Source organism: Protopterus annectens, chromosome 4.part0 (assembly GCF_019279795.1).
Source record: "Protopterus annectens isolate FY-2018-M chromosome 4.part0, PAN1.0, whole genome shotgun sequence".
NCBI lineage: Eukaryota > Metazoa > Chordata > Ceratodontiformes > Protopteridae > Protopterus > Protopterus annectens.
In genome coordinates this window covers 860,976,362-860,993,574 of record NC_056733.1, presented here as the reverse complement: position 1 = coordinate 860,993,574, position 17,213 = coordinate 860,976,362, and the positions used below count along the sequence as shown (strand labels likewise).

The 17,213-nt window shown below is 40.2% G+C and overlaps 1 protein-coding gene across 1 annotated transcript in view; it reads right to left on the bottom strand.

The window, feature by feature from the left end:
• LOC122800357 (guanylate-binding protein 1-like) overlaps positions 1 to 17,213 on the bottom strand; it is a 598,755-nt gene that overhangs the window by 226,920 nt on the left and 354,622 nt on the right. Inside the window, exon 2 of the mRNA XM_044069807.1 lies at positions 2,253 to 2,442. Within this exon, the coding sequence (XP_043925742.1) occupies positions 2,253 to 2,424 (172 nt within the window). The 5' untranslated portion in view covers positions 2,425 to 2,442. The remainder of the gene's footprint in view (positions 1 to 2,252; positions 2,443 to 17,213) is intronic.

Sequence of the window (17,213 nt, the reverse complement as noted above, 5' to 3'; positions counted from 1 at the left end):
TGGGCACAAGCCTGGAAGCAGGCACAGAAGATTTGGGGAGATGTATTTCAAAAGGAAGCAGAGCATATTTGGAATTCTGTATATGTCACATAAAGAGAGAGGACCACTTTTTGAAAGAAAGAAAGAAAGAAAGAAAGCAAGCAAGAAAGAAAGAAAGAAAGAAAGAAAGAAAGAAATAAAGAAAGAAAGAGAACATTATCAGACTGCTGAGTACCATACCTCTCAATTGTGCAGATTTTTGCAGAATGCTCAGATTTTTGCCTCATATTTTTTTGGTCCATTTTTCATAAAATTGTGTTTTTCTGGCAAATTAGTTCATAGGTAGGTACTAGGCTATCTGCCCGAGGGCATTTATAAGCCTAGCCAGAGTGTGTCGGCTTTCACTGCCCCATTGATTAATTAACTGAGCCTCTGTCAAGCAGAGCCAATGAAGTGATCCTAGGGGTGTATTTTCTGTTACCCATCCACTCGTCAAGGCTTCTCTTGAAGAGTGTTAGTGAGGGGCTCTGCCTAATGTAGTTAGGAATTTTGTTCCATAGCATGGGGAATCCCTGTGACAGGAATCTATCCCTCCAGCATGTTCTATTTATTGTTGTGGTGAGGTTTAGCTCACTACAGCGTGTGGCTTGCAGTGACTTGGATTTCTTTAGGTGGAGCATGTCCATCAATCCTGAGTTGGACATGGCTTTGTAAGTCAGGCAGAGATCACCTCTGAGTAAGCGATATGCCACTGAGTACAGCCGGAGTTTTTTCAGTTGGGCTGCATAGGACAAATGTTTGAGGCCAGTAATCCTCTTGGTGAGGTGTTTTTGTGGTCTTTCAAGCTGTTGGAAGTGTCTTGTGAGGTACATCCCAAATGGGGCATTGTACTCTATGATGGGTCTGATGAGTGACGAGTAGAGGGGCACTATAACCTCTTTATTTCTAGATGCGAACCCCTTAGTAATTATATGGGCCATATAGAAGGATTTCCTAACTACTTTGGCAATATGATTGGCAAAGGAGAAATTACTATCTACCTGGGTCAATAGTGGCAAATTATTAAAGATTTAAGTTAGAAAATAATGACAGACATTTGAGTTTCAAATATACCCTTCAGGAAATTCATGCAAATGCAAAACCTGTTATTCTATCGACTTTCTAAGTTTGTAAGACTATTTTTTTTTTTTTAAAAATGGCCCTATTTTGGGTCTTTGTCCCACTTTTATGTATGGCTTTGTCCATACTTCTTGCTCTAAGAGGTTGTTGAGTTATACTGAGTACTAAACATAAAACCACAACCATTAAAAACTGGAAGGGAAAGAAAACATTACAGGAGTATGAATTACTCAAGAGGTTCCTGGACATGAAGAAAAGATGGCAAAAACTGATTAGAATGAGGAAAGAAAGGGGGGGAAATGAAAAAGTAATGGAAGAAGATATAACACTACAAGAGTGAAAACCTTAACAGGACAGACGGGGGCAAATCCAAAGAGAAACCAAAAGGGGTGGGATAGGCTTAAAATGGCTCACAAGAGCAGTTAGCTTAGTACTTATCTATGAACCTATGAACCTATGAAATACAGAGAGTGAAAACTCAAAGAGAACCCAAAGGGGTGGAATAGGGATAGGGTATGAAATAGAGAGAGTGAAAACCCAAAGAGAACCCAAAGGGGTAGAATAGGGATAGGGTATGAAATAGAGTGAAAACCCAAAGAGAAACCATAGGGGTAAAATAGGGATAGGGTATGAAATAAAGCAGCCAACTGCTGATTAGAGATGCTACACCTTGCATGATGTATGTAATACACTGCATGGAATTAATATATTTAAAACAAACACTTGATGCATTCATTTACAGATTAAGTAAAAACAGCATCTATGATCAGAGATTTAATCTAGATTTTATAGAAATGATCTTCTTAGTATAGGGTTCACAAAATGCATGCCAAATTAGGATAATGTATTTTTTTACTGTGTGAAGTTATGCATGTAATCATGTGTACTTGACATTTATGGGAAAATGCTGCAATGATGTTCAAGTTCAAAAGTGAAAAAAATCTATTGCTCCAACTCTGTCAGCTGCCCTGCATTACCAGCCATTCCTCTGAGACAAAAATGGTTTGCTGTGCATTTCTTACAAACAGATCAGCAAAACATAACATGTCCCTTCATCTGTAGCACTAGACATAGAAATGTTTGACAGATACTACTTTAAGTGTTAACTGCTGATAAGTTTAGATATTCTGAAAGATAAAGGACCATTATTTTACCTTTTCTTTGGTTGCAAAGTCTGTTCATCAGATATGATTTTCCAGTTCGATGACGTCCAGCAATAGCAACCACAGTCAGAGGTAAGTGAAACTGCTCCAAAGCCTTCATACCTTCTTCACATGGTTTTAGTTTCCCATCACTGTTCTCTATGATGCAGACAGGGGACCCCATTTTTGGAATGTTATTGACCTGTATGAAAACAAAACATTTCTGTATTACTCCTTTTTAAAGCAAAGTAAAGTACAGGTTCATAAGTAAATATTAGGCAGTCAATCTGCAGACTCTTACACTCTTAGCTAATAACCAGCTAGTGACCAAAGGAGTAAATATATCTCACTGACACAAGGTACAGGGTTTAACATCCTTACCATCATTCAACCTCAAGAGTCATGTCATTGTACTTGCACAAATACATATATAGACATATAACTGCAGTCAGGTAACCAGTAAAGTGTTTCCAGTGCTGTTGAAGCACAGCAACTAAATAAATGGACCAATATGCAATGGTAGACCAGTAAGTGCCCACAGAGTATCCGGACACTGAATTTCTGTGACATCAGTCACAACTACAAGATCTGAAAATAAGATACAAATGAGCATTCACATCCAGAAATGAATATATGCAATGCAATTAAACTTTTTAGAACTGGCTCCCCTCTCCTCTCCTAGTCTAACCAAAATGTCCTTGCTGCATACCACCACCTTCCTGTAAATTACATGATTAGCTATTCACCCATATGAGAAATGCAAGGCAGACAGATACCACATAACCACCACAGTGTCTTGCATGCACTACTGTACATTCTTAGTTTAACTTACAAGAGTGCCTTGTTTACTACATTATTATGAGTCAGAGCAAACGGTTCTGCACTGTTGCAAATCCTTAGAGAAATTTGCTGCTATGCTCAGTCTTCCAACTATGCTACTATAAGGCAGAGGAAAGAGTGCTGCATTGTACATTCATAGAGTAATTAGCTTCTGTCTTCTGAGCATGTACTATATTACTGTAACACAAAACAAACACTGCTACAATGTATGTCTTTAGATCAATGTATCACTTTGCTGTGAATATGTAATATATTACTGCAAGACACAGCAAACAGTGCTGCACTGCTGTAAGTTGTGTGTAAAAGTAAGTTAGGGTGCATAGTGCTACACCGCTAGTGCTACACTGCTGTACTCCCAGTTATGTCTGTGGATTTCCCCTCCATTCCAAAGCACTTTAAATGCTATCCATACATGTGGAACATTATGCTGTGGTACTGTGTACCTTACTAAATGATGTTCCTTTCCAACACATCTTGTCTTTTGCCTATAATGTAGTTCTGCAGTGCTGCCGTGGTGTGTCCCACCAGACATCCACCACCCCTACAGGTGGTGTGTCCCACCAGACATCCAGCCCCCACCCCCATGTCATTAATGGTCCCAGTGGTACTTGTTGACCAAGTTAAACAAACTGCACCACACTGATGCTCATGAGACATCTACCCTCCACATCAGTGTCATTAATGCTACCATCATACTCGCTGATTGATTTAAAGGAACTGCACCATACTGATGCTTGTAGGACATCCACCGCCCTCACCCCAGTGTCATTAATGCTAGCAGTGGTACTTGCTGATCAGTTTAAATGAACTGCACCAAACCACTGATCATGGGACATCCACCATCCCCACCCCAATGTCATTAATACTACCATCATACTTGCTGATTGATTTAAAGGAACTGCACCATACTGCTGCTTGTAGGAAACCTACTGCCTTCACCCCAGTGTCATTAATGCTACCAGGGGTACTTGCTGATTGATTTAACTGATTGATTTAAATGAACTGCACAGTACCACTTATCATGGGACATCCACCACACCCACCCAAGTGTCATTAATGCTACCAGAGGTACTTGCTGATCAATTTAAATGAAATTCACCTACACTGATTGTGGTACACCCCCACCCTCACCCTCACCCCAGTGTCATTAATGCTACCAGAGGTACTTTCAGATAGATTTAAATGAACTACACAGTACCATTGATCATGGGACATTCACTAACCCCACCTCAGTGTCATTAATACTACCAGAGGTACTTGATGATCAAGTTAAACAAACTGCACCATACTGCTGCTCGTGGAACATCAACCACCCCCACCTCAGTGTCATTAATGCTACCAATGGTACTTGCTGATCGATTTAAATGAACTGCATCATACCACTGTTCATGGAACATCCACCACCCCAACCTCTGTGTCATTAATGCTACCAGTGGTACTTGCTGATTGATTTAAATGAACTGCACCAGACTGCTGCTCCATGCTCCATCCATTCTGGGTGGCATATGTGTAAAATTCTGTTTACAGAAGCTCACATCTTCTTGGAATGGCATCTAAGCTACTGTATCTGCTACAGACTTATGCAATGCAAACAATGACTCACTCAGGTTAACTAATACAAGAAACATTACCGGCTTTTTCATTTACAATGACTGGTCATGCAAAATTACTGACAGATACGCCAAGTGTCAAAAACATGCCAGATCTGTCATAAAATAATTTTTAACAGACTACAAAAGTAAACTGCCTTAATGTTTGTATGGGAGCAGGCTCAAACGTGATGCTCACACATAAGGCTACTACATCTATAGTGAAGAAATATCAGTGCACAATTCATAAAATAACTAAGATTTGTTGAAGCAATGTTGTACTAAACATAACCACCCAGTATCATTTACCAAGTGTCAAAAACATGCCAGATCTGTCATAAAATAATTTTTAACAGACTACAAAAGTAAACTGCCTTAATGTTTGTATGGGAGCAGGCTCAAACGTGATGCTCACACATAAGGCTACTACATCTATAGTGAAGAAATATCAGTGCACAATTCATAAAATAACTAAGATTTGTTGAAGCAATGTTGTACTAAACATAACCACCCAGTATCATTTACCAGGACTTTTGAAAAAAAAAATCATTGCAGTTTGTTTGTGAGAAAGTCTACTAAAATTTCAACACACACATTTTATGTAGAAAATCAAAGTGCAAGATTTGGAATTTCAACACAACAGATATGTACTTTTGTTACTATAAAATATACAAATGAGGCTAAAACAGGGCCTCAGCCCTCTGGGTTTCATGGATAAATCCCCAACTATGCCCCAGATGACCCACGTTTGATTGGTAACTGTGGAAGGTCCAAGGCAAGGGAGGATGGGATTGATTGATCATTACCAGCTCACTCATGCTGGGGAAGGAAAGTTGTAAGCTTGCTGGGGTCAGCAGGAGGACTGGGGTATTGTAGGTAAGAAGCATCAAATAGGTGGGTAACAAGCATCAAAAACAAATCTGAGAAACACCACAAACAGCAAAATCAAATTTGACAAAAAAAAAAGTGTGTATATGAGTTGTTCCAGGTTCCAGTTCAGGTGCTGAGCCATAGACAGGGTGCTGACAATCTGAGCTCAAAATGTAATATTTTAGGAGACATATGGGCATTTGTTGAATATAATACTTAGACATATGTTACCAATTTTAACTGACTATTTTAGAGGATTGTGGCTTTTTTTCTAATTACAGGAAATGTTGGCATGAAAATTTCAGGGTAATCATTTTAAGGTCCCCTTCTGGGTAAGTGTTGTGTTGTCATTATGTGGTTTCATTTTTAAATATTGTTTTGCAGTCAGTGTCACAAATCATATATTTGGATCAGAGCTGCACCAGTTTAGTTTCACATATAGCTCAGGTGGTGGTTTCCCATAAACTGTATGTTGAAAAATTGAATTCAAGCTCAGAATGGTACATTTTTATAGAGTTATTGGCACATTAGTTGAATATAGTGCAGTGATGACAAACCTATGAATCACTTCAAAGGTGACACGCCAGTGTTCACCAGCATCTGAGTTACCAAAGACACTGCTTTTGCATTCATTGCTCATATGAAGTGCATTGAATTAGTTTGTGCCTGGAGCCAGTTCAACAACACTGATGCAGAGGTAAGGAAGTCTTTAACCTCAAAGACTATTTCGGTATACTGACTCGATAGAGTCTGCAAAGGGCAGTGCTGACATTGTTTTCTCTTCGTGGTTACACTTCTGCAAAGGGCAAGTAATCTGCATTTCTAAGCATGTGCTGTTTTACATTCCTCTCAACTGTCCCTCTTAATCCCTCCTAAAACTGGTGACTTTTTACACTTAATAATGACAATAATTACATTTATAGACTTTACTTCAGAAAATATATATTAATTCATGTTCATTTTTCTTGTCAGTCTCAAATTGATAGTACTAGTAGTTTAAAACTGACTGTCACTTCTCTCTAGATTTGTCCCTGATTCTGTTGAGATTTATTCATGGTGTATTGAGAGTTATGCTGCTTTATTTATTTTTTTCTTTCTTTCTTTCCTTATTTTTTTAATTTTTTTATTTTGGGGGGGTGACACACCAGTAGAGTCAAGTTAGGCATTTTCTGAATTGTTGACACACTGAGCCCAAAAGATTCGTCATCACTGATATAGATATGTTCAGATGATCATTATCAATGGGTGGTATGTGGAAATCTGAGTTTAAAAATGTAGACTATTAGAATATGTCTAACATAATGTAAAAAAGAAAAAAAAAACTTTCTTCATGCTTTACTGGTTTTCAAAAAACATCCTCATGTGTTAGTTTTTTAAAATGCATATAATGAAAAAAATCTTTGTTTTACTGGCTTCCTAAGTGTCGCCATGGCACTGTTTCCCATAATAGTTTTTTTTTCTTCTGAGCTTTTTATTTTTCCCAGTTTTTGAAGGTGCTTTCTTCTTTTTCTGTTGTAGTTATATATAAGTTGATTGCTTATTCCACTGTAGGTCAGAGTTATTGGAGAGAGGAATAAAAAGGATACCACTGAAATGTTGAAATCTCTGAGACTCAGTATGAGACATTAGCCTTGTACAATTGTGGGAGAATTGTGAACTATTACAGGATCCAAGCCTCATTTAGTCCTTTATTATTGCATTTTCCATAAGTGGTGTTACTGATAAATTTGTGCCTAGTTTGGTACCTTAGACTGCAGTTTGGATTGCAGTACTAGCAGTATTGTAATTTTTGCTGCAAGATTTATGTTTCTGTGCTTCTACAGCTGTTTACTTTCCAGTTTTATTGCTAGTTGTATAATCTGCTTATCATTTGCCTACTTAAATTTGCATTTTAGTACCTTTCTGCTTTTTACATTGTTACTATTTTTTTTGTGTCTGCACCAGCCCCCATTGATACACTAAGACTTTCAGCTTTAGGGGTCGCCACAGAGGAACTCCAGTCATGACTGGCAGTGGATTTTTACAGTGCTGAGTTGCCAGCCCGTTGCCTAACCTTCATAGAAGGCACGCCCATTCATGCTCGCACCTACCTGCATATCTTTTAGCGTCACTCGACCATGAGGAGGACATGCAGACTCCACACAGAAGGCGCTCCAGCTGAGAATCAAATGGGAGAACCTCTTGCTGTGAGGCAACAACGCTAACCACTGCACCACCGTGGCCATATCCCCCATTGATACACTAATTACAGTTTTTGATGCCCCCACTATAAAAGCTAAAGGTTCTAAAATTCTAACCTACCTGGAGTCACTGGCATGAGAGAACTTTCACTTCCGACAGGTTCTGAGGTCACAGAGTTCCATTATGGTCTTTATTTGACTGGATTATTTTCTAGCTAGTCTGCTATAACCGGCACACAGCTAAACCCACTGATGGATTTTTATTCAAGATGCTGAGAATCATGGGAATCCCTGAAATGTGAAAAATTAGGCTTTTATCAAAAAATGGAAGAAACAAAAGCTGGCTCTTTCCATTTTTCTCTATTTTTGTTGATAGTTGTATCCCGCCAGCAGGGTTTATTATTTCAAAACTTGTCATTGTATTTCTGATGAATAGCAAAATAAGCCTCTATGCGTGAGTTGAGATGGGAGTATAAACTTTGGGTATATGTGGTAGTATATGCTATAGGGTCATTAATGAGAGAGGGACTGTTTAATCTGCTTCATGTCTTTGTTGATAGAAAGGAACTTGCCTAAGCAGACATATCTGAAGCTGTTTGGGTTTATTACTGACCTGTACTACAACAATACAGTGAATAAAACAGCACAAAAATCTGATCTGACCAGTGAGAGTATGACAAAGAAATAGAAGCAGACAGGACCTGTGTCTGTGAGGACAAGCTCGAGTATGTTGGTGTTTGTATTTAAGGATAATATAATCTGATCAATGATAATGAAGTCTAGGAAACATTGCACATATTTATTTTAGAGGTATGGAAGTGACAATTTATGGAGTGATAGCTAAAGTCAAAAAGCAAGATGGAGAGGTACTCTAGTGCATTAAGATATGCTTCCTGGTTTGTAGGTGTTAGTTAAAAAGAGGTTATGTACTCAGCATAACATTCCATCTGTGTTGTTGATCTTCATCCATTCTTGACAGATAGGATTCGGTTTTGAGAACCAGCTCAGCTGTTATACAGCTCATGCCAACCCAAAAACTCTCGAGCTAAGGCTCTACCCACAGTGCCCTTCTCCCCATTACCTCAGATCAAGTGTGCAATCTACAGCAAGAGTGAAGACAGAACTAAAAGAAGAAGCCATGTCCAGGGTAAAAACTCTCATGGAAGCCCAGGACAAGGGTTCAAACCTCCAGAAATTCTATAAGTGGTAGAAAGGTGGGTGGTATGTCAAGAATGAATGAAGGCTGACAACACAGATGGAACATTATGGTGAGTACGTAACTTCTTTATCTGATGTTGTCAATCTTCATTAATTGTTGACAGATGGGATAGAGTCCCCAGCTACTTTAACCCCTGGGTGGCCTTAAGGAAGGATATTCCTAAGAACTGTAGAGCCAAAGGATGCTCTTCAATGGAGACCATATCTAATTTGTAATGAGTGATAAAGGTAGGAGGTGCAGCCCAAGTTGCTGCTGCACAAACATCATCCAGAGAAGCTTTCAAATGAAAAACAGATGAAGTGGTGATGGATCTGGCTGAATGCACTCTTACCAGCGCAGCCTTTCCCAGCTTTGGTCCCAAAAAGGAAATAAACAATTGGTATATACACCTGCAGTCTTTAGTACTGTCGAGGTAAAACCTTAGTTGTCTGTGAACATCCAGTAAGTGTAAACAATATTCACCCTTGTTGGAGAAGTTGGGGAAGCAAACTGGTAATGCAATAGATTGATTAATGGTTGACCCAGGGAACACCTTATGAAGAAAGGAAGGGTTATTCCTCAATGACACCCTGTCTTTATGAAAAATTATGTACGGTGGTTTCACACATCGCTGAATTTCTGAAACTCTCCTAGTGATAGTGATGGCTACTAGAAACAGGGTTTTCTAGGATAGGAATTTGAGATGACAAGTGGCCGCTGGTTCAAAAGGAGGTAGTACTAAGGATTGCAGAACTAAGGTCCCACAGAGCCAAGAGGTCTTTGAAAAGAGGGTTAATCCGTAAAACTCCCTTGAGAAAGGCTTTGCATAGATGATGGGAAATTAAGGATTGGTCATCGTATCCACTGTGAAAATTAGAAATGGCTGCTAAATGAACCCTAATAGCGGAGGCAGAAGCTCCTTGATTTAAAATAGCAAGTAGTAATTCTAAAACGTTTTCAACTGGAGCCAAGAAGGGATCTATTTTTTTTTCAGAGACCCAAATAGAAAATCTTTTACATTTAATAGAATAGACTTTCCTAGTGGAACATCTATGGGAAGCCAGAGGAATTTTTCAGACAGGGGAAGTAGCATTATTCTGCCTGGTGACTAATGGAATTGGAGGAACCAAGCTGTGAGCTTGAGAGTGTGTAGATTGGGATACACCAACCCTTGCGGGTGACACAGCAGGTCTGGAACTGGGTCCAGAATCCATGATTGGTGAACCAATTGAGACGATAGAAAGGGATACCACACTTACCTGGGCTAGGAGGGGGAAATGAGGATCACTTTGGCTCACAACCTTTGTTCTTTCTTCAAGAACAGGGAATGAGGGGAAAGAGAGGAAAAACAAAGGAGACCTGAGGTCTAATTGAGAAGGAGAGCATCTCTTGGGGACTCCCCCTGAGGGGGGATTAGGGCAAAGTAGCTGCTGCACTTCCTGTTCATAGGGGAGGCAAAGAGGTCACAGCAAGGCTGGCCCCAGTGGCAAAAGATTTCTTTCACCAGTTTTGGATTGAGAGACCACTCAGGAGGCAGAAGAATGTGTCTGCTCAACTTTTCTGTTATCAAGTTGGAACTCCCTTGGATATGTGTTGCCACAAGAAAGCATTTGGAGGATAGTGCCCATTGCCAAACTCTGAGAGCTTCCTGGCATAGGGGATAAGATTTGGTTCCCCCCTGTTTGGTGATGTACCATACCGCTGACATGTTGTCTGATTGGATTGCAGCTGTACCCAGAGGAAGAGCAGGTTGAAAGGCTTGCAGTGCTAGGAGCAGTGCTCTCATTTTTAGGACATTGATGTGCAAGTTGGCTTCTTGTGGAGACCAAGTGCCTTGGACTGTTTTCCCAGATAATGCCCCCTGGCCACTATGGCCTTCGGTTGAGGGGGAATAAAGGTACGGCCCATTAGAATTTCCTCTGACTTCATCCACCAGGACAGATCTTTTTTTGCAATGTTCCATTATTAGGACTGGGTGATTTATTGGGTGGGAAAGAATGGACCACTATGAGACTAGAAGCCATTGAAGTATCCTCATGTAGAATATTGCCAATGAAACCAAGGTGATGGCTTCTGCCATGGATCCTAGGGCCTGAAGAATAAGATGAATGGGCACCTTGTGTTTTAGTAAAATGTGCTGAACTTGAGAACTTATCTTCTGGAGCCTGTGAAGGGGTAGAGAAGCTATGCAGGAGACTGTGTTGAGGCGTGCTCCTATATATTCTAAGTCTGGAATGGGGGATAACTGAGAATTTCCGTAGTTGACTGCTATGCCTAGGGTATTGAGCAGATGCATGATGAAGTCTATAGTTTGAATTAGTAGATGCCTGGTTAGGGCAGTGAGGAGACAGTTGTCTAGATAAAGAAACTCCCGGAATCTGCATAATCTCATGTGAGCTGTGACAGCTGCCATACATTTGATGAACACCCTGGGAGCTGAGGTGAGACCAAAGGGCATAGCTCTGAACTGGTAATGACTGGCCCCTAGCCAAAAGCAGAGGTACCTTCTTGAGTGCTTGTCCATTTTTATATGGTAATACATGTCTTGGAGGTCTACAGAGCACATCCAATCATTTTTCTCTATAAAGGGGAGAATAGACTGAACCATGACCATCTGGAATTTTGATTGCTGAACAAAATTGTTCAGAAGGCTGAGGTCCAATATTGGCCTCCAATACCCCGTCTTCTTTGGCATTAAAAAGAATCTGCATTAAAAAATGGATCCTATCTGGTCTGGTGGGACTTCTTGGATTACTCTTTTTTGTAGCAGCTTTTGAATTTCTTTGGCTGCTTGATCCCTCTGATGGGGTAGAACACTGGGAATTTTCCTCAGAGAATGAGGATAAAGGGTGAAAGGGATGTGATAGCCTCTGGTAATGACTTTCTGCAGCCAAGTATTGGAGGTTATTTGTTGTCAGGCTGTCGAGTGCAGTGAGAGTTTTCCCCTGACTGCTTGCAGAGGTAAACAATTAAGCCTCTGTTCAGGAGCACTGGTAGGGCTGTCCAGAGAAGAAGTCTCTGAACTCCTGGTTTCATGGGCTACCTCTGCCCTGGGGTTGGTGCATTCCATCTGAGCTCCCCCCTCTACCCTGAGGGGAACCACTGCCACGTTTGTCCTGGAAAGGCCCCTGGGACTTTTTGAACCACATCATTCCACTCCTCTGATTCCTGGAAAGTGATCACTGAGGAGTGGAAAAACCAATGCCCACAGCAGACAGGGTCTTACCATCCTTTTCACACCTGGCTAGTATCTCCTTTACCTTGGGTCTGAACAAAGATGATCCACTAAACAGAGCGTTGATGAAATCACACAAGTGCATCCAGGTGTATCATCTAATGTCAATGCTAGAACCCACTGCCCTGGTAATACCTTCAGCTGTGTGTGCTATGAGCCTCATGGACAAGTTTGATATAGACTCCAGGGTGGCTAGCTGTGAGGCAACCTTATCCTGTACCTCAGAAGATATAGCACCAGCTAGCGTTTCTGATAATTCCCTGATCAGATCTGTCTGGAGTCTAGTAAAGTGAGCCAGAAATTTCAAAGACCTAAGTGCGAAAGTCGATGAACCATAGACTTGGTTTCCAAATTTGTCCATTGTCCTAGACTCTCTATTAGGCAGATGTACAGAAGGACTCTCATTGTTGAGCTCCTTTTTCGTGGCAGCCACAACCACCACAGCATCTACTGTCAAACCTTTGGCCCAATACTGGTGGTCCTCCAGTGGTGAGAGAATCTCTTCTGATCTCCAGGGAATAGGCTGTATGTCATCAGGAACTTTCTAAGACTGCTGTGCAATCAACTTGATGAGATCATCAGCTGGCAGGGACACCCAGGAAGTAGATGGTCAAGCACTGAAGGTTTGCAGGTACACAGTTTCCTTTGCGGAAGGGCCTTGGGACTTCTAGTTTCCCTCTGCTTCAAGATTTCCAGGATGTCTTCAAAGGAGACATCTTCAGGGGGTGACTGGGGGGAATCTTCCCCTTCATCAAAATCTGTGCCTTCCATGACAGATTCCTCTGGGGAATCTAGGTGCTTCCTCTTGCATGTCTTCTTTCATGGCAGTTCCTCAGTGGGAATATCTAAAGAATAGTCTGAAGAAGAGAGGTTCTATACATGAGTGACCTTGAAGCCCTGGTACTTGCTCTCATAGGTTCATAGGTAGGTACTAGGCTATTGACGCTAGGGGTTATACAAGCCAAGCCAAAAAGGTACCCTGGCTTTCGCCACCTAAAAAAATTATTTTCCTGTGCCCCTGTCAAGCACAACTACAGAAGTGATCCCCGGGGTGAATTTCTTATTACCCATCCAATCATCAAGATTTTTCTTGAAGAGTGTTATTGAGGAGCTCTGTTTGACATAGATAGGTAGTCTGTTCCAGAGTATGAGAAGTTTCTGGAGCAGGAATCTATCCCTCCAGCATGTTCTGTTTATTGTGGTGACAAGGTCTAGGTCCTTAGAGCATGTAGCTTGGAGGGATTGGGATTTTTTTAAGTGGAGCATGTCCAACAGCTCTGGGTTTGATATAGCTTTGTATGTTAGGCAGAGATCGCCTCTTAGTAGGCGATAGGCGACGGAGTAAAGCTGGAGTTTTTTGAGACTGTCTTCATAAGGCATCTGTTTGAGGCCAGTAATCCTCTTTGTGAGGTATTTTTGTGGCCTTTACAGTTGTAGATGTCTTGTGAAGTACATACCAAAAAAGGCATTGTACTCTATAATGGGTCTAATGAGTGATGAGTAGAGGGGAACAATTACCTTTTTTTCTGGATGACAAATCTTTTATGATGAGGTGTGCCATGTAGAAGGATTTCCTGACCACTGTGGTGATGTGATTATCAAAGGAGAGACTATTGTCCACCTGTGTCCCAAGGTCTCTTATCACACTTTCGGTGTTAATAGACTACCGCCTATGTGGTAGTTCATGGGTACAGAGTTTTTACCAAAGGGGATGACAATGCACTTTTTGGCATTGAGCTTGAGACCATGTCTTTGACACCAGGCATCTGTCTCGGTGAGGCCCTTTTGTAGGATGTCCACATCGTTAGGAGTTTCGATTATGGCTCCTAGTTTGCAGTCATCTGTGAATTTAGTTAGCCAAAGACCTTCTGTGTTAGCCTGTACTTCAGAGAAGTAGATACTAAACAGGAGAGGACCCAGGACTGAACCCTGTGGTACTCCACTTGTCACTGGTCTGAAGTCTGATTTGGAGTCTGCTACTTTCACGGTGTGGGTTCTGTCCTGCTGTAGAGACTGGTGTTGACTGTGGACCATAAGATATTGAAATATGATACTCTGACACAAGATGGATCAGCTGGGAGCTTCCAGAGGCTAAGGCCCTCTCCATGACCTGGAAGGTGCTGCCCCCCAAAAATGAGTGGGCGCCCAGAACAGAGAAAGACCACCATGGAACCAAAGTCACACCATGCTTCAAGAGTCCACCCTCTAAAGTCGGAGCTAGGGAAGGACCCTGAACTGCCAAAGTTTCCAGAGTCAAGGTCAGCACCATGCAAAAACTACGTGCCTGACCAAGACCCTCAGAACCAATGGAGAGGTCACGGCCTTGAGAGTTTATTGGCTCCAAAACAGTACCCTATGAAGTTAGGGTAACATCCAGTGCCGAGGTGGACCTAATGGCACCAAAACAGCTGGTACCAGGGAAATTGAAGTGCTGGGCTCTGAAACTTGAGTGGAAGACAGAGGAGGAGTACTAAGAAGAGTCCTGGGAGAAGAGATTCCAAATCCAGATGGGAGCGGGACCTGAGTAGGGACAGAAATACCTCTAGCCACCAACAGTTGATCCACCAATCTCACGACATCCAACTCAGAAAGACTCCTGGAGGATCGAACTGAGAAACCTGATGGAGACTCTGGGCATTCTAGAAAAGGGCTAGGCATCTGGCCCGCAAAAGGGTCTACAGATGGGAAATATCTTGTCCTGGGCTGGTCTTGTTTCTGTTTCAGAGTGGGCAGTGTCTGCTGAGGTGCAGAGGGTGCTGGTGGAATGTATTGCTGCACCGAGGATGAGGTCAGTACTAAGCCAGAAACTAAAGAGGCCGATGCCAATGACAGTGCTGAGAGCACCATGGAAGTAGATGGTGCCAAAGAGACATGAAGTTTTGATACTTTGGTAGTCAGTTCTGAGGGAGTCGGTACCTAAGACTTATGTTTGTGGGGCGCCGGCACCGATGGAGACACCAGTACTGAATAGCTTCTTTTTTTTGGAGTGTAAGGTTTGGAAATGTTGGCCTTGGACAAGGCTTCACTAAAAGATGTTTTAAGCAAACCTTTTAGTATGAGCTTGTTCCAATGCACAACTAAAGTTCTCCCACTGCAACTTTTGCAAATATCACAGTCGATTTCCCACAGAGGGGCTCCCAAACAATAGACACAGGAAAGATGCCCATCAGAATTGGGCATTTTTCTTTCACAATCCTGGCACTGCTTAAATCCTGATGTACCTTTCGATTTTTCTGTCATATTAAAAGAGACAACAAAAAACCCATAAAACAAATATGACACACACACACACACACACACACACACACACACACACGCACTCACATGAAAAGAAATTAGATCTACCAACAATGGTAGATAAGACTACCAGAATAGTACAGAGGGTAGAAAAGGAAGATCTTCCAACAATGGCAGATAAGATTACCAGAGTGGTAAAGGCAGAAGAAAGAATACCTGATGGGTTAGGAGGATAGAGAAGGGATCAGCTAATCAACACTCAAAACAAAGACAGAAGAAAATAAAATGTTAAAGATAAAAAAAACATGAAGTAGTAACTCAGGAAAACCAAACTTTTTGATAGCTTCAGCATCTCTAATTAATCACCAACAACTCAAGACTTCTTCAGACAACCATATTAAAACTTACTACTGAATTTATACATCATAAAATCACATGATTACATCCACATACTGTCACATGACATTTTTAAAAAAATATATCAACACTGTGAACCCCTAAAACCATATGTGATCATGAATATATTATATTGCAACACTTAAATCCACTAATTATATATTGACATTATTAAAAACCTCATTTAATAAAATAAATACTCATGGTAGATATTTTATACTAACCTATTTTTATTATACTTAGAAAAAACTAACTTAATATACTCAATAGTTAATACGCACAAAACGGTTAGTGTTTCAACCCTCTTCTTTTTAAAATACATAATGAACTCATCTCTGTTGTTTAAACCTGGTGGGAAACAAGCATTAAGTTTAACCTGCCAGCAATAGTCTAACCAACCAAGTTATTCTTCGATATTCACTATGTTGCCTGTATTTAATAATTTTCTAAAACCAGAAACTTAAAATTTACTTTACATTTTTTGTTTCTTTTGTAATGTTTACTCATTGCATTCCTTTCATCTCCTATCTGTATAGCATATTTATGCTCATAAATACATTTGTATAATTCATGAGTCATCCTTCTGACATAAAATGAATAGCATTCTAAACATACAATCAGATAAATCACATTTTTAACTTTACAATTAAGAGCTTGTGGTATTTTAACTAATGTGTTGCCCACTACTAATTAATTTTTCTCTACATATAAAAAGTTGCACGTTACATTTTAAACATTTTTTCATCCCACATCTTTTTTCTTCCATACGAGTAGGATTTAATTTAGATTGAAAATAATTTTTATAGCATTTAGCTCTTTTTTGAATAAAACTAAGTTTCTCGCCTATTTTTATCAGTAATTCATAATTGGTTTTAAACAGACTCCAATTTCTCGTAATGATGTTCTTAATCGCAGTGGAATCAGTACTGTTGTGAATGGCCATAGATGTCTTATATTTATATGGCCTATTTATACTCTTGGTTACTACTTTGCTTTTCCTTTCATTTAATTGTTCTTCATATAATTTATCTACTCGTTCCTTCAGATACCCCCTCCTTTCCATTTCTATGCATAAATGTTTGACTTCTTCAACATCGCTATCTTTTTTAGTTAAATTACTTATTCTCTTTAATTGACCTTTTACTATGTTCAACTTGGTTTTCTTAGGATGCATACTTGAATAACGCAGATACATATTACTTTGTACTTCCTTCCTGTACTTCCTTCCTATACATTTTGGTCGATAATCTATTTTCTTCTTTGTAAATCACAATATCTAAAAATGTAATTTTATCAAAACTGCTTTGGTGTGTAAACTTCAAATAGGAACAAACATTGTTAATATAACTTAAAAATTCATGTAATTCATCAACTGTTCCTTTCCAAAGCAAAAAAATTTCATCAATAAAATGCAGTATTGTGACAATA